Genomic DNA, 18,516 nt, shown 5'->3' on the forward strand with positions numbered 1-18,516 from the left:
CAGAGTTTATGGCGGTCAGCAAGCAAACGTGTGGTAGGTATTTCCCGCCACCTACTGTAATGGAGTATGGATCATCATCGTTATTATTTAATTTGTAATGGAGTAATGTCCTTTTTATTTGCCTCTTTGCACTTTTAGATAGTTTAATAGAAATATCAAACTACTTTGACTAAATGACTAAAGAGTTCATTGTTACAGTATAAGGGCCAAGTCTTTTTAACATTACGTCAAATAAAGTCTGTCCTCACATTAGCATCTAAGTGTTTTTGAACATTGGTTTAAGAATGTACAGGTTCATTAGCGCGCGCACACACACACACACACAAAAGTTAAGCTAGTTCAGGTAAAAAACAAACAAACAACAACACTATTTGAAGTCTGTATGTATATAATACAGATTTTCATACGTTGCATTACATAAAACCAAAGTTAAAAGTGCATTCTAATAGTTAAATGTTTGCTGTTACATCTACAATTGGTTGTTTGTCATCTTTTCCAATTCATTATAGTTTTACTAAAGCATGGAAATAAACATACGTATTATATATATTCATGATACCATAATATAGTGCATTTTAGGGTGCATTAGAAAACATAATTAGTGCATTAAATGCATCATATATAAAGACTTCAATGAAGTGCTACTGAATTTTCATTCAGGTTTCTACATTACAAAGAAAAACATTCGTAAGTCACCGCACCACTGGATTTTCACAACATCTGTAAACTTCTGAAAATGTCATGATGATCAACCATTAATATTTGTAAAAAGTACATCATCTCATCTCTAGACAGACTTTGATAATACAGTGTTTTAGGTCAGTTTCCACCAAATGATAGATCAAACATTATTAAATGAGGTGAAACACACACAGAGGACAGTCTTCGGTGATAGATAAAGATATGTTTATTGACACATATCCATCAGTGCGGCCTCCAATGCAATTTATCATGCAATGCATCCACGACAAAACAGATCATAGTTCCAGTGCTTATTTTTTGCATGTAAAAACCATGTCAGATTACCGATGAGGTATTCATCATCGCGTTTCAATTGAATATGTACACTGAATGAAATCTATTTTAAGGTGGGGATGTTAACGGTTCTGTTTTAACGATTATGAAAATAGCAGGACATGTTGCCTTCATCATGGCGCTTCATGCAGAACTTCTGAACTTTGGTTGACGACATTTAAGACATGCAATAGATGGTCCGCTCTGGCTGAAAACCATTTAGGTTTCGATAAAAAAAAAGAAATGAAAAGAAAAGAAGACACACTGTAATAGATATGTTGGTTTTCAAAGTATCATAATAGTAAAGATTTGTTGGAGAGAAACAGATATGGCAGTAAAATTGTTATCCAAAAGGCACTAGGTGAGCCGAACGCTACAGCTGTTTTAGTCTTCTACAAATAAATTACAAATCAAACAGTGCAGTTACATTTGTTAACTTAATGTTTTCCTTTTTGGAACAGTTATCTATGAATCAAATGTAAGGCAACAATAAAAAAAAAAAAGATAAACAAAAGAATAATACAGAAACGATGTACCCAATGAACACACACAGAGACTCAACTTTAAACAATGGTTTCTATGACATTTCATGTCTCCTGACGCCGTTATGATGATATCCTATGGCTTGGAGACTCCAAAACAAAGTATAATGATAAAGACAATTCTGATAATATTATGCATAGACTGTAATTATTCTCCATCTCAAAATCTCCCCTCGAAAACCCAATCTTTTGCCCCAAACCCAATTCATTTTCCATTTAGACTTTGAGAGATTGAATAAGGCAACCAGAGTCCATCAGAAGGCGGCATCGAAGTGGATTGAAGTAGAAATAGTTTGCAAACTAAAAATATTGTCCCAAAGACCCTTTTATGGTAAGTTCACCAAATTTCCCCTTTTATTATGGTGTCAAGCTACAGTGCCTTTCCCAGAATCCAAACAGAAAGACGTGGGCATGAGAACAGCTTATAGTTTCCTTCCCAAGATGTGAAAAGATGCTTTCCTCTGGACAGCACGAGGTTAAACAGAATCGGAGGATCCCAGTGTTACGGGGAGAGAAAAGATGATGCCGAAAAATGTCCATGATGCTTTGTGATCTCTAAATCCTGAACTTCTGCAACAATTACACTTTTATTCAATTGTGAAATGCAACATTAAAGGGTTAATTCCAAGGTTGTGACAGATTTTTCTAAAGAGGTTTTTGGAGAGGAAACTACAAAATCCCAATTCGGTTCAGATGGTTAGCTGGAAGAAAGAAGAAAAAGAAGAGGTCCAGTATTTGTAAGAGAGTTTAGGTTATTGATCATATTCTTACTTCGGGGTTCATGTTAAACAGACAATCATAAATCATGAAATATGATTCACATCTCAACTTTTGTGGTCATGTGAGTGAATCTAACAAAAGCTCGTCCAGCTCACATTTAACTAAACAAACAGTAACGATTAAAACGTATATCTTACATAAAGGAAATGAAGCCTTTAGGACTATTAAGATATAGTAATGCACAATTTTTGTGACAATTAAGGAGATATTGTCTTAGCACAACAAGGTTATTATATGCATTTTTAAATGATGGCAGAGCCTCAACATTCAATTTGTCATTTGAAGTGAATGATAGTTTAGGGATCTCTCATCGTTCGCTTTCTGTAGCCTATAAATCATTTTATTTTTAGTACTTCTATGAAGGACCAATGGACACATACACGGCAGAGTTTAAGGAGAAACAATGGCATTTAACAGTAAAGGCATATTTGAATGCACTGTAAGTCACTTTGGATAAAATCGTCTGCTAAATGCATAAATGTAAAAATTTAATAAAATGCAAACAATCCTGAAAAAAAGCTTCATTTTCTTCATGCAAAATTTAATCCCATCCTTCCTTTGTCAGGTTTCATGTGATTCATGTTTTGTTACCATCATAGAAAGATGGGGGTTAAAAGAAAAAAAAATACTCAAAGATTTGTCCTTTTGCCTTATTCTAATGCAACAAGTCAAATCTTTTGCATTTCCCTGTTAGAATTAGGGCCAGATTTACTAACAGCTTGCACCATTTTCAGTAGATCAGCAAAACTTTTTCACTCCTAAAGGTGCTTTTATGAGATCGCGTTCTCATGTTAATTTGCCTGTTTAATAAATCTGGCCCATAAAGTGTTACTTTTGCCAACATAAGTACAAATAAGATGGTTTTTAAGCATTTGTGACCCTGGACCACAAAATTGAGAATTATACATCTGAATAAATCAGCTTTCCATTGGTGTATGGTTTGTTCGGAGGACAATATTTGTCTGAGATACAACTATTTGAAAATCTGGAATCTGAGGAGGCAAAAAAAATCTAAATATTGAGAAAAATCACCTTTAAAGTTGTCCAAATACAGTTCTTAGCATTGCATATTACTAATCAAAAATTAATGTTTTGATATATTTATGGTAGGAATAATAAAAAAAAAAAATCTTAATGTTGATTTTTACTTAATATCCTGGGATGCCGATTACGATTTTTGGCATGAAAGAAAAATCTATACTTGTGATCCATATAATGTATTGTTGGCTAATGCTACAAATATACCGATGCTACTTGAGACTGGTTTTGTGCTCCAGGGTCACGTCTGTACTGAATGCTGCTTCATTAGCAGGAGGACGCTCAAGAGTGGGGTTTCTAGCAGAATCTTAAAAGAAAGCGAAATTTAAAGTTTTCAAGCCAAGCCTGTAGAGAGCCTCAGTCCAGCTACAGGAAATTCCCTTTGAATCGCCCAGAATTGGTTAAGTTTGTAAAGGAAAGGATCCGCTAATCTGGTAAACAAAAACCCAGAGTAAACAGAAGCACACCCCTTCAAAGAACACGTCACCACAGTTAAGCTCAACCGTAAAAACACGGGGGAATGGACTACACCGTTAGCAATCTAAGGTGTGGAGAGGCTGCGTGATGCTGTCAGCATGTGCTGGATGTTGTGTCTGCCGCTTGGAGAAAGGACTGCGCCCTGCTATGAGACAACAGCAAACAAACAGCCCGTCACGAGACCACCCTGCCTCTACAGCCACCAAATTATGGCCTTCAGCGTCACAATCATAGCTGTTTACATCAAATACTGCTAATGGTTGAATCTCATAAAAACCTGTTCCTGTTACATTTCATCCCAAGTACCAAACATGATATTTTGCATTAAGAAAATTTCTTGGGACCATTATTTTTATGCCATTCAAGCACTTCCCACACCCTCTCTGCTCTAAATGCATGATGTGATTCATGCCGAGCGTGACTCTGTGTGGCTGTAGTTACCTTGGCTTGCCCGACATGTTTTTGGGGTTCTTGCGGAAGGACTGGTTTGCTACGGAGCGAGTGGACATCGTGCGTGGAGACGCCCTTGCGAAGGTAGATGGAGGGGTCTTGGGAATCTTCTTGCCGAGATGACCGATCCATTTCTTCTGCTCGTCTTGGGATAAGGCCAGGAGCAGCATGTCTCTCGCCGATGTCACATCATAATTCACTGAGGAACAAGGACAAACGGTTGTGAGAGGCTAGCAATTTGCACACATGCAGTCTTCGCTGTAGATGTTGTCAAGTAATGCAAAGGACCATCCATGTGTCGACTTGGACCAATACAGAGCAGTGAAGACTTGAATGAAGGAAGGGGAGTAATGCAAGTTTGTTTTTGAGTTGATCAGGCTATCTTACTCACTTTACGTGCTTTAGACTAGGGCTGCAACGTTTAGTCGATATTATCAACAATAAAAAAAATTGTTGACAAATATTTTTGTTGTCCACTAGTCATTTGATCTCATATGACCTAATGTAAAAGCCTGTAGTAATGCAGTTTGACCAGTGTGGCGCTGTAGTGCAAGACTTTATTTAATCTCTCCTTGGATGCAATTCAAGAGAAGAGAGCACTTCAGAGCAAACGCAGCCGAACTAACCTGAATATATGTAATATATGAATATGTAATTATATGCTGTGCGCTTTGCTCTCAATAATGAAATAAACACAACAAAATCTGCCAGCAGTGTAAATGCAGCAGTTAAAAACGCATCTGATTACAGCGATGTGGATGTTTGCACGAGGTCTGCAGTAAACTCCAGTCACATCTTGTTTATTTATAAAATACTTTATGCAATAGATAGCCTTAAATCAAACAGCTTTACAGTATTAAACATTTTGTTTCTTAATCATATGACTTACAAAAAGAGATGTAAGGCAGAATTATATGTCATTGAGTTACTTTATCGATCATCTATATATCCGTGTGCCAGATATGCATAAATTGATTGTATAATAATTGTAATTACATAACATGGCTTTTAAAAGCTGAAGTGATTACTGTTACTGTGATTACCATCAGTGAAATAATCGCCGATTAGTCGATTAATCGTTCTAATAATCGCTAATCAATTATCAAAATAATTGTTTGTTTGTTAAAACATACAAACATTAGTAAGTGCTCGGGTACTGAAATTGTATACATGCAATGTGTTTCACCTTTGCAAGGGGCGATAACGTCCTCCTTCTTGTCCAGATGGTCTTTGTGGCACTTGACGTGGCATCGGCGGCACTCCAGGGCCGGAGGAGGCTTGAAGACGTGCCACAGCGGTTTGGAGCAAGCCTCGCAGTTCGTGGGGAAATGATAGAGGGTGGGGATGAACTCATGGCCTTTGTGGGGCAAGCAGTTGGTCTTATCCCCCTGAGGAACGCTCTCCATGTCCGCCTCCTTCCTGCACTCACCTTCATTAGCATACAGGATCTAAACAACAAAAACAGTTATAGGGTCATGATCTCAATATGCACACATATAGGGAAACCTTTCCCGAAAAAACCCCCCACTGAAGCCCTATTGAGTGTTAAGAGTGGACAGATTGACTAATGATCAGTACATTCAAATCACAGTAAAGCAGATCTGGTTAGAGTAGTAACGGTACACAAACATGACGGTTTTTGTACATGCCTCAGTTTTAACGTCATGGTTCTGTATGATTTTATATAAATAAACTGCTATTTTTTATTCTATATTAAACAGTGGTTTACTAACCATATTCTCTAGCAAACTAACAAGCTATAGACACTTAATGACTTGCCTAAGGTTAATGTAATGCTATAAGAATGTTTTTATTGAGGTCTTTCTGCAGTTTAAACACTGATTGAGCAGTTAATTCACGTTTGTTTTGTGCTGTAACTAGTAGTAAAGAGGAAGAAATGGTCGTGTTCCTTCGCGCAAAATCAAACAGCATCAAAACTAGTATTAATTTTGTGAACCATTTTCAATTTTAGTCTTAGTCCTGTGTTAAATGTCCTTGTAAGTGGTTTTTTTTTTGTATCTTTATCATATTTAGTAAACCTTACCCTTTTTATTTTTTGTTGAATTAAAGTCTCAAAATTTTCGTCCAGTTTTAGTCCAAGAAAATCTAGTGTAGTTTAGTCAATGAAAACGTTTTCAGCAGGTAGATTATTATTAATGAAGCGTACAGCAGTATTAATTTAGTCTTGCTCAAATGTACATTTTAGTTGTCATAACCTTGACCTGTTTTTGTTTAGTCAAGTGTAAGTCAACGAAATGTTTGAGCATTTTAGTCAATAAAAACTTAGTCACATTTTAGTCGAGATCTCAAGACAGAACACAGACTGGCTGAATAGTTGGATTTCAATCCAAAGTTCGCAAATTTAACTTGTGCGCAAAACTGGAATATTGCATAAAACATTCACAAACAAGCACCGTTTCCATCCAACAAGTCAAAGTGAACAAAATCGTCACTTCCTGATAAACTGGCACTATAAATCATTAAGAAAAGTAGGAGGATATAATAATTTCCATATATTTGCATCAACCCTTTTTCACATAAGTCAAAAACCACCTCAAGCGAGTGTAAAAACTTTGAGTTTTCATTTTGATTGCTAACCTCCCAGTTGTTCGTTGGTGTTTTCAGATCTTCGTCGATGGTGCTTCCGCAATGAGGAGCACATGGTTGCCAGATTGTTTAAAGCTAAACTATAATACGGGGATTTAAATTCTTTATATCTGGCATCACACTCATGAAAGCTTGCTTAATAAAATGTGGTCTAGAACAACATTGTCTTTAGTTTTTTTGACTTAAAGCCGTTTTTGGTAAAGGTTTTTTTTTTTGTATCGTCTAATTCTGTCAACGAAATTGCATGTTGATATAGTCATAGTTATAGTTTACTGACCTTACTGTCATCTCATCTTCATCTCATTTCAGTCATTGGGAAAAAGCTCGTCAACAAACATTTTTCATCATAGTTAGCAGTTTTCGCAAAGTAGTTAAAGTAGTTACTTTCCTACAGTAGTTTTTCGCGATCCAGCACAGTTCAACTATGTGTATGCATGGGGTTTATTTATTAAATAAAATTGGTGTGTAAAAAGAAAGAAACCTGACCTGGAATATTCTTGGAATTTCATCAGCCTCAGCTCGATAAACGTCACCTTGGGTAACAGGACGCACATGGAAAAGTTTGCTGTTAAAAAAACCCAAAAAGTTTTAAAGCAGCAGAAAGGGAAAACGTTACATTTTATATACAAGAATGATTAAAATGGCCAGTAATCATGGATAGTTGATTCATGGTTAGTTATTTATTACGATACTCACTCGATGTCGAGTACCATACAGGGGTTAGACTGCTCCTTGTCTTGCTCATCATTGTAAAAGAGAATTTTTTTACTGCTCACCACAACATACTGAAAGAAACAAAACATGTTGTTTAAAGAGTGGGTCATGCATGTCCAAATGCACAAATAATACTTTAATACACTATTCTTTATGCAAGTCTCACCTGCTTTTTCCAGCCGTATCTTTTTATATTAGCCCTATTTGGTATCGCGAGCCAGCCTTCAAGCCTCGATTCTGAAGACAAATTAAATGCATGCATAATACAGTCCAAGTCAGAATTTGAACAAACAACAGAAGACAACATGCGGGTAATCTAGGAAAAACAAACCAAGATTGTGATGCAATCCATACAAATCAAAAAGCTTTTACTAACATGCGTAAACCAGGTACGCTTTAAAACAACTGCTTCGTGTCACATGGTTGTAGTTATAAAATCCCATGCTGCTGACTTCAACACAAAACAGCATTTGCATATAATTTTAACTTCCATGATGCTGCGAGGTGCAACTAACAAGGACGAGAAGGCAGGGCTTTATTATTTTAATTTTCTATAATTAATGGGATGGTGAAATGGGATGCTACACAATCACTCAAAACACCACAACAGCAGCTATTAGTTATTTGAGTCTCATGAATGAATAGACCAATAGGCAATGTTAGCCGAGGTGAAACAATGTATTACATTACCTAGACAAACATCTTTCAATTTGGACTGAAAATGTGCATCATAAAACTAAGAATGCTTATCATATCAATAGTATTAGTAACTGTCTCAATGCAACAGTTTGTTAAACAGAGCATTTTGTATTTGAGTATTTGAGTATATATAGGCCTTCGACCAAATTATAATGCCGTTTAATTAAAATGGTACTGGTTTGAAAGCATACTTGGTGGGAAATACATTTAGGTGACAAAAGAACAATTTAAAGATTCATGCATGAACTGTGTGACTGCTAAAGTCATTCACTCTGTAGTGAACATGCTGCTGGTGCTATAGACAAACAAACTATACATACAGTCCACATACACAAGTGCTGCAGTCGTGACATTAAAACACAGAAGACTAATTCACCATAGGTTCCAACAAGGGTTTTTTCAAATCATGAGTAAAATAATGTCTGTGGTAAAAATACCTTGGGCATTTTGTTCTACAATGTAACCTGCAAACACCCCAAGTGCTCTTATGTAGAGGTCGACCGAGAATGATTTTTTAACAGCCGATATCTTGGAAAGCATGGTGCCGATAGTCGATATAATTTTTTTATTTTAATTAATATTTAAGAAATTTGAAATAATTTGACAAGGGATAAATAAATATACTTTGGATGATAAAGTATTTTTCACAATATATATAAATATTTAAAAATATATATAATTAAAAAGAAAGTAAACACTTGTAACCAAGAGGGCACTCTGAAATCTGGGAAGTTTGTGTTCATTGGGAATCATATTTTTTTAATAAAGCCAAGGTAACCCTAATTTTACTCACAGCACACTGTGAAAATTACATGAATATGACAGTGGACAAATGCATAAAGCGCAGCATTATTAGAAATCACGAGTTTAAAGTTTAAAGCATTCAATTCACACGGACTGACCATCACACAGAGAACACGTGATCATAGTCACTCAAATATTTGTTTAAATGATATAAATGCATATTTGTTTAATGCTGATGGCAAACGGATAAGTATTATGTTTGCCTTTCCATTACTAATAATATAAAAGTAATTGTTATAATACTTTCTGTATACATTAATTCCTTTAACCATTTTATCTGATTATTAGACAGCTTCTGTCTGTATTAGACAGAACTGTTAACAACGATGACGAACGAGAGATAGAGAGACTGTGAGCACTGTGTGTTCAGGTGCTGTCGCTCTAAAAGTCCCGCCTCGAACACATTGACCAAGCAGGAAAAACGTATCAGCCAATGGCGATAATAAAAAAAATGGTAAATATCGGCCGATATATCGGTTGATTATTACTCTTAAGTAGTTCCTTATTACAAACAGACTCTTCAAAATCCACATTTTCAGTCTATAATTTTTGTTGTAGTAAGTAGAGGAAAATGTCCTAGTATTATCAATTTATTTTTACCACAATGCTCATTTAACTTGTACATTGAAAAAACCCATTATTAAAACCCAAAGGAAAATCTCGAATCTCTTGATGGTGAATCATTCCTCCAGATTTTGAAATATGTATTCTGAAGGCTTTGAGAGCAAATATAATGCATCGAATCCCTTTTATCGATCAGTTTTTGGAGCCCTAGTCATTTTAACATTATTGGAATACAATGTGTAAAACAACACACACACACACTCACACAAACACGCACACACACACACACACACACTAAGAGTGTGACTTGACTTAAAACACCTCTGAAAGGTGCTCAGAGTAGGGTTTTTATAAAAAAAAAAAAAAACATTTTTTCACTACTTTCAGTAGTTTAGTACTGAATCTAAACTTTGCTCTCTATTGTTAGAAACACTCTGAGTAGCTTATTTCAGAGGCATCCCCAAAACACAAGAAAAAAAAGAAAAAAAAGAGAAGCAACAAAAGTGCCACCCAAAAGCACAATCCAGGCATAACACGACCCCAATCTTAAAGTTACTCACAGAGGAAAAAGAATAGAAGACAGAAAGATAAGGAGAGCAAGGAGAACTGACTACATATGAGGGAGAACGAGAGATGAGAGAGGACTTTAAATACAGACAATGGCAGCCATAAACATCCTAGCATCATAGGATTAAAAGTGATGAGCGCAATTTATGTGCTGATACAGAAAATATGACACTTTATATTAAGGAACACAATTTACTATCAGCTAGTTGCTTATTAGCATGCATATTACTAGCAAACGATAATGTAGCAAAGATCAAGGATTTTTAATAAAATGGCTAACTAATATAAACAGAATATAGGCATATTTTTTGTTTTAAATATATTTTTACATAACAAAATGATATGCATTACAAAGAATCGGCTTGGCATATAATTTATAATCTGGAATCACATTCAGTTTAAGTAGTTTAGGACAAGAACTTCACAATAAACTTCCTTAGTTAACTACATTATTTAATAAACTAACCATGAAAAATTAATTCTTCTACAGCATTAATAAATCATAATCCAAATAATTTCAGCATGAACTTATACATTTTAAAAAAATCTACACCTTTATCTGTTAATATTATTTAAACAATAAACAATATTTTTTTGTGTTTACGATCATGAACAAAGAAACAAATGTATTTGCTCATTGTCAATTAATGCTACTTAATGCATTAACGAAGGTTAACTAAAGAAGGTTATTGTAAAGTATTACCTGAACAGGTGACATTATAGTAACAGAGGCAAGCATTTTGACAATGCTGCACGCCGATTTGATAAATCAGCTAAAACAAATTTATGAATGAGATGCATAAAGTATTTAATCTGCATGTGCACACTTCAGAATTAGCAGCTATTGTGTGCTTTCCAATCTCGACAAAATCTAACCGCTACCCATTTAGACTAAAGTGACACCTAGCTGGTTCCTTAATCTCCTTAAAGAAAAGCTCATGTTCAGTGCGCGTGTGCTTACCGGCGATGTTACTGTCCGTCTCGTCTGGCTGCAGGCTGGTGACGCTGGAGCTGTCCAGACGGAGCTGCAGGTCGTTCAGTTTCTCTCGGAGCTGCTCGATGTCACTCTCCTTACTGTCCAGCTGCATCTGCAACTCGTTACGATACGCGCACTCCTCTGCCAATTGCTGCAAACACAGACAACATTAACTCAGATGAAAATCCTTTACCTAATTTGGTGTTCCCAGTCAAAAATGACCAGACCAGGTTGTATGCCTCTCATTATATACTGTATGTGCCCCTGGAGCACAAAAGCAGTCTTGAGTCTCTGGGGTACAATTGTAGCAATAGCCAAAAAAAACATTGTATTGGTCAAAATTATAGATTTTTCTTGTGCGCCAAAAATTATTAGGACATTAAGTAAAGATCATGTTCCATGAAGATATTTTGTAATTTTTCTAACATAAATATATATCAAAACTTAATTTTTGATTAGTAATATGATTTAATTTGAACAACTTTAAAGATGATTTTCTCAATATTTAGATTTTTTTGCTCCCTCAGATTCCAGATTTTCAAATAGTTGCAAATATTGTCCTCCTAACAAACCACACATCAGTGGAGAGATGATTTATTCAGCTTTCATCTGATGTAAAAATCTTAATTTCGAAAAATTGACACTTACAACTTGTTTTTTTATTAGTATAGGTTTTGTATTTATTTTTGAAAATGATTTAGGTATCTAAACTCATGCACCTCAATTTATGATTTGCTATTTATTTTTTTGGCAAAGTTCACTCAAAAACTAAAGTGCATATGCTTTAATAGAAATGCAAAACCTGTGCTAATTGTAACAAAACAAGTTAATGAAAAGACTGAATCCGAGATTTGCTAATAATATAGCATAGATTCATTTTTGAAGGTCAGTCTTTTTCTGACCTCAAGGTAACAAGGCGAGGGGAAAAAATTGTCAGTTTTTGGGGGAAGTCAGTCATTTTAAGTCCAAAGTGATTAACTAGGAAGAAAATGACTGGAACACAACAAAGGTTAATGATGCTATTGCAATACTTGGCTCATGAATACTGATATTATTCTGATCTGTCTAGCCACATAACTTTATCAGTTTTCACTGCAGCGTTTAACGATAACAACAGTTACTGTAAAGAAGCTAAAGGACATTGACTTGCCGCTTGCATCTCGTTCAGCTCCTTCTGGTACTTGATGGCCATGTGGTTGAACTTCTCCTTCTCCTGGTTGAGCTCCAGCTGCAGCTTGCGGTTCTCCTTCTCTTTCTTGCGCAGGTCAGTGGTGCTGCCTCTCTTCTTCTGGTCCAACTTCATGTCCTTGCGGTTCATGATCTCAGCCAGCTTGTTCACCGCCTGCAGACACGTGTTGAGGAGTTAAGATGCTTTACATTTAGTCTACGTTTGTATTTGGGTATTAAAAATATTGCTATTTCTCACACAGTCTACAACAATGACATCTTTTTCATGCATTGTTTTCATAATCTTGTGTGTCTAATGCTCTACGCTGGTTATACCTGGGTCTTCAGAGTTCTTTCTATATTAAGCGCCTTCTCGTAATGAGCCTTTACTGTGTTTGTCAGCTCCTCCTTCTCTGCTGCAAACTCTACAGGAAGACATTAGAAGAGTCATGATAATACGTAAAGATAAAACGCAGGTTAACCAACTGGAATAACATTACCTTCTTCTCGAGCTTGGAGTCCCTCCCTCAGCTCTGCCTTCTCCTTACTGAGGATCTCCGCATCTTTGGTGAGGGTTTTATTGGATTCCTCAAGCTACGTGAAAATGCATTATAATTGAATTAAAAACCTCTGATATAATCACAGAGTTAACAATAACGACAATAGCTAACAGGTGGCTTGTACAGTACACAGAGATCTCATACTGAAATTGTGAGGGAGCACAAATGAACTACATACATTGCTAACGCCCTACGATTTCTGCAGAAGACACGGAATCACGTCATAAAAACGGAATTTTCAGGAAAACGTAGAATGTCACGAAATTCGTTAAAACGTTTGAATAAACGAATGAGGAGTAGGTCAGTACACTTTAATCACATGGCAATATATGGACTTGGTGCATGTGAAATTCTTTGATTAAAATCGCAAAATCATATACAAAAAATGGTACCCCGTCAAAATAAAACTGCGGTTTAACTTGTAAAAAAATTGTGATAGAAGTATATTACTTGATGCATCGCCAATCGTGAAATTATTCTGCATCGATTCTGAGATTTTCCGAATGCATTGCGATTCTTTCTCGAGTCGATTCTAAGCTTCGTTTTGAACAGCAGATGGCGCTGCATGCTTTAGAAACCTTTAGTTAATCGGTTGTAGCGAATCACAAGGGTGTTCAAAGTGGGCTGTTTACATTAACCTGGCGTCATAAAGGAATTCAGCGATCTTCTGCATAAGAATTTTAGAGTTCACATAAAAACTAGAAAAACTAAAAATTAGAGCGCCATCTGCTGTTAAAATCTAAGTTCAGAAACGATTCCAGAGAGAATCTTTTTGCATTCGGAAGATCTCGGAATCCATCCACAATTCTATTTCCGCATCGATTTATCATTACCCCGTCAAAATAAAAGTGTGGTTTAACTTGAAAAAAGTTAAACTCTGGGCGATGCAACTGGTGCAGACTGAGGAGGGATTGTGGAGGACTTTGTTTGTAAAAAAAAAAAAAAAAAATAGGGCCCTGCATTGTATGATTCAGAGAAGCATGCCCTGTGGTGAGATCACAGACCTGTGTGATGGTGGAGTCCTTCTCTGAGATCTCCTGTTTGTACCGTGAGACGGCTTTCTTGTGCTCCTGAGAGAGTTCAAAGTACTGCTCCTCCTGCAGCGCGCGAGCCAACTGCTCCGACTCGGCCTTCGTCATGGTCAGGTCCAGCTGAGCAGACAGCGACTCCCTATAAACACAAAACCAGCTTCAAAACAAATGCTGATAGTACTTCACAGTTACAGGGGACTCTAATAAACAGTAGTTCTGAGGCAGAAGTTTGGTCACATGACCTAGAAGCACAGGTATCACCTGACAGAGAGCAATTACAACAAAGCAACTAATAAGTAACTACTGATAAGACATTTTCAAAAATATCACTATAAATAGATACATATAGCAAGAGGCTGCTTTGTATAAGTTACAGAAATTATAAATTCAAAAAAATACCATTTCATTTCATGCTCTGATAAATGTGCAAATATTTTACAGTTTCTATGTTTTACCACTTTACAAGATACTCTATCGTTCCTTATTAATTGTTTTAAAGCAGCCCTGTTTTAAATGCGATTTACTTCTCTGAGAACATGTCCTGGACTTTTCTGAGAGCCTCTTGAGTTTGTCGATTCTTCTCCTCGATCTCCTCCTTCAGCTCCTTCACCTGAGTTTTATAGAGCGTCTGAAAACAAGGAAAAGCAGCTTGAGAATATATGACGTGAGCACACTAGTGACGTCACAATGAGGAAATGATCATATCAGTATATCAACTTGTGACAAAACTGGAAGGGTTTCGGATGCTTTTCATTTTACTTTCCAATCAGAGATGCTGGTGTACAGCTTTTCAAAATGAAACAAAAAGAACTTAAAGCTTAATTCGCTGCTGGTGACAGCGGTTGCATTTATTATTAAAACTTGAGTATGACCAGCGGTCTGATACTCACTGAGAAATACTGCTCAGCCTCCAGCTGGTCCTGAAGTTCCCTCATCTGACCCTCATTTCCTCGGTACTGCCTGAGAAGATGCATTTCCATCAGCCAAATGAACATTAAAATGTCTACTTTCTAAGTCCATTATAACATTTAAGTGATGACTTGAGTAATCGTATTTTGATGAAAGATTACACAGACAAACTTGTGTTTAATTCTCATCTAATGTGAACTGATGCAGGAACCTGTGTGATATAAACAGTGATTTCATGTTGACTTTAAAGCGACCGAGTCCAACAGGAGGAGAGGTGAAGGATTAACCGGATAATCCCTAATCCATCCGTGTAAATATTGGCAGCCAACTGTTTTGGTCTGGTTTAAACATAAGCTGCAATAATAGCCATTTCTACAATAGAAAAGCAGCTCAGATATTTAATGATGTAATGGCTTTTGTAAAGAGCCAAAGGAAGGATGTTATAACGATAGTGTTACAACTGGGGTCCAACAGCAATGCTTGTACAAAAAAAATATTAGACCAGAAACTTGACGTGATTACTTATGAAAAAAATGCTGTTTTGACCCAATTGTTTATGCAATTCTAAATCAAAATAATCTTTTTTGGATTATTTTCTTACTGTAGATTGATGTGCGACTGATCTGCAACCCAACCGTATTACGATTAATTAGAAAGATTTCAAAATTGAACCATTTGACAGCCTTAAAAACTGAAGGGGTGATCAATGGCAACCTGTTTAGAAACTAAACATTACTACTGGTTAGTCTTTTAATTAAACAATGATAAATGAGTTTCACGTGTACCCTCTTCAGGCTGTATTTTCATGACCCTCGGGAGGTCAGGAGAGAGAAAGAAACGTACTTGGTGAGCTGTGCCAGCTGGAACTCAACAGAGCGCTTGTTCTCGAGGGCCGCGTTGATCTCCTGTTTGAGCTGCTTCTCTGATCCTTTCAGCCGCTCGGCCTCCATCGTCCAGTTCTTCATCTCGTTCTGGACCTGCACACGCTTCCCAGACTCCTGCTCCAACTGCACCCGCAGCTCCTTCACCTGGTGGAGCGCAGCAAAGAGGAAACATGCTGAACCTGTAACGCTAAAACTCTCTCAGCAGTTTATACTACTCTAAGTCTTAGTCATTTATCCAAAGAGGCTTACAAATGAGGATAATGCATGCAATTAAAATCAACAAAAGATTTATGAAGCAAAGCTTTTCGGCCGTAAGGCGTGTTCACGCTCACCTCTTCCTCCAGCCTCTCCTTCTGCTTCATCAGCTGCTCCATCTTCTGCACAGACTGCTTGAGGTCAAACTCCAGCATGGAGCACTGCTTCTCCACCTCCACCACCCTGCTCTCCGCCCGCATCCGCAGCGTGGTCTCCTCCGCCACCTTCTGGTCCACCGCTGGTTAGTTTTAGAGAAAGAATGAACAGGTGATCGATGTACCTCATCTGAATCAGCCTTAGTGTAGCGCGTCAAAACCATTTCTGCTGCTCTTTGATTTCTGCCACAAATTATATTTAATAATTATCACAATTTTGTCAGTTACTCATAGTTTCAGTCACGGAGACAAACATCTATAGAAGTGCAGTACAGACCCAGTCAAGTTTCCGCTTCGTTCAAGCCAAAAAAAAAAAACTTTAACATGTATATTTTTTTTATCATAAACCATACATCAATGGAAAGCTTATTTATTCAACATGATTTAAAAAAAAGTTGACTGGTTTTGTTGTCCTGGGTCTCATATGAAGAAGAAACAAACTGATCTATATCTCAGATGGCCTGAGGGTGAGGATGCACCGTTTTGATTTTTGGGTGAGCTACTACTTTAAATATCACACTGTCTAATTACAACACACTGTGCTTTCTCTGAACTTATTCAATAGTATCGTGTCTATTAAGATGCTATTAAAAGCAAGTCGTCTGCTCTATATCCATAAGTGTGAGATCCTGTAGGTGTTGTCTGGGCACGCAGCGAAGCGAGACGCTGCTCGGTGTCTGGACTCGTCTCGCACGCACACATACCGTGCATAGCAGCTGACTTGGTCTCCTCGATGGACTCGTATTTGTCTGTGAGTTGAGCTTTCGTGATGCGATGCTCGGTGGATTCCTGGTCCAGCCGCTGCTGTAGAGTCTTCAGTTTGTAGTTCAGGTCGATTTCCAGACTGTTCTTCTCCTGAAAGCACGGGTTACACAAAACACAATTACTCTGCACAGTGAACACTACAGCAGCCAAAGACGACATCATCAAGACAGGAGATGGATTGGAAATAACGTTGGCAGTGATTCTAGACCAATTTACAACACTAATTTATTTTATTTATGCATTATGTATAAACCTTTGAAACAGTGAGACATGTTAAATCCTAGATTTCCATTCAGTGTGCATTGCTGTGCATGTCCAGTTACTGAAATGCTAGAAGGCACCAACTGATATGTCTTTTTTATTATTTAATTATATTAACTTTCATACAAAATTGGTAATTTATGGTCATGTAAACTGATGCAGAACAGACACGACGCAAAAATTGTTAATGGTCCACAACAGACTGCAATTATCATCTAAAACACGCACAAAAAAATATATGCAAATTTTTAATAATCTAATAATAAAAGTATTACCTTCTCTAAAATGTTACATCTGTCCTGCACTTGTTTTCTCTCCAGCTCTACTTTAGACAGACTGTGCTTCAAGTTCTTGTTGTCCTCCTGTAGACCCGTGATACGAGCTTCAAAGAGACAAACAACAGACTTACATCACATCGGATGATCACATTATCTGCAAAGGGAGACTTGGAAATTAAAAATGTTGTGCATTTTCCATTCCAATGCACTACTTCTCCATGGTTTTTCTATGTAAACGGCCCGAGACTCTTTGGATTACGAGTCCAGATCTCTAACCACTAGACCACGAGAGAGAAAGTGTCTCTCACCTTGCAGCTCTCTGATCTCCTCTGAGCCCTGGCTGCAGCTCCGTCTCTCCGTGTCCAGCGTGGTCTGCAGCTGGAGCAGCTCTTTCTCCAGCTGCTGTTTGACGCTCTCTGTGGCGCGGCTCTTCTCCTGCAGCTCGCGGTTCACGCTCTCCAGCTGGCTCATGGACTTCCCCATCTCTGTGTGGCTCTTCCTCAAACGCACCACCGTGTCAGACTCGGCCCGCAGGAGGTCGTTGGATTCCCTCAGCTGTGGGGACAAGGTTGTGTGAGATGCGGTTCCTTAATTGTAATGTGAAGATCCAGACTCAGAAGATCTTCTAAAATGGGCATTTTTATGAGGCTCCTATATTTATGTTCGGCTCTTTCACTTTAATTGCATAAAAAAGGACCTATACATTGCCATTAGAGTAACATTACTGAACCTAAACATAGGAGATGCCAGTTGACCGTATGACCGTACACACAAACACAATATATCAATAATACAAAATATATAATATTATATGTGTGAGTACTATAAGTTGTTCCTCGTCTAACTCCTGAATATTTCTAATACCACATTGTGTTCTAGACAAACTTACTTGGTTCTGCAGCTGAGCGACCTTATCATTGTTTTGACTCATTTTCCTCAAGTCCTCCAGCTGCTCCTTCAAAGTAGACACTAGCAAAAAGAAGATAAAAGTTTTTAAAGTGCTTCATCTTTTCATATAA

At 37.2% G+C, this 18,516-nt stretch overlaps 1 protein-coding gene across 2 annotated transcripts in view; it reads right to left on the bottom strand.

Moving 5' to 3' along the window:
- Window positions 1-884: 884 nt before the first annotated feature.
- LOC113046112 (rho-associated protein kinase 1-like) overlaps window positions 885-18,516 on the bottom strand; it is a 48,900-nt gene continuing 31,268 nt past the window's right edge. Inside the window, exons 15-33 of one of the 2 annotated variants that reach the window (XM_026206992.1) lie at window positions 18,387-18,466; window positions 17,806-18,052; window positions 17,495-17,601; window positions 16,898-17,048; window positions 16,116-16,276; window positions 15,743-15,927; window positions 14,881-14,950; window positions 14,515-14,618; window positions 13,964-14,129; window positions 12,900-12,993; window positions 12,736-12,824; window positions 12,383-12,574; window positions 11,218-11,383; window positions 7,789-7,859; window positions 7,605-7,693; window positions 7,395-7,473; window positions 5,488-5,749; window positions 4,293-4,500; window positions 885-2,257 (exon numbers count right to left, since the gene is read on the bottom strand). In XM_026206992.1, coding sequence (XP_026062777.1) covers window positions 2,254-2,257; window positions 4,293-4,500; window positions 5,488-5,749; window positions 7,395-7,473; window positions 7,605-7,693; window positions 7,789-7,859; window positions 11,218-11,383; window positions 12,383-12,574; window positions 12,736-12,824; window positions 12,900-12,993; window positions 13,964-14,129; window positions 14,515-14,618; window positions 14,881-14,950; window positions 15,743-15,927; window positions 16,116-16,276; window positions 16,898-17,048; window positions 17,495-17,601; window positions 17,806-18,052; window positions 18,387-18,466 — 2,525 coding nt within the window. In that variant the 3' untranslated portion in view covers window positions 885-2,253. Of the gene's footprint in view, window positions 2,258-3,505; window positions 3,997-4,292; window positions 4,501-5,487; window positions 5,750-7,394; window positions 7,474-7,604; window positions 7,694-7,788; window positions 7,860-11,217; window positions 11,384-12,382; window positions 12,575-12,735; window positions 12,825-12,899; window positions 12,994-13,963; window positions 14,130-14,514; window positions 14,619-14,880; window positions 14,951-15,742; window positions 15,928-16,115; window positions 16,277-16,897; window positions 17,049-17,494; window positions 17,602-17,805; window positions 18,053-18,386; window positions 18,467-18,516 lie in introns of those variants that run through there. The other variant, XM_026206990.1, reaches the window with a different exon arrangement.

This window comes from Carassius auratus, chromosome 27 (genome assembly GCF_003368295.1).
Source record: "Carassius auratus strain Wakin chromosome 27, ASM336829v1, whole genome shotgun sequence".
Lineage (NCBI taxonomy): Eukaryota > Metazoa > Chordata > Actinopteri > Cypriniformes > Cyprinidae > Carassius > Carassius auratus.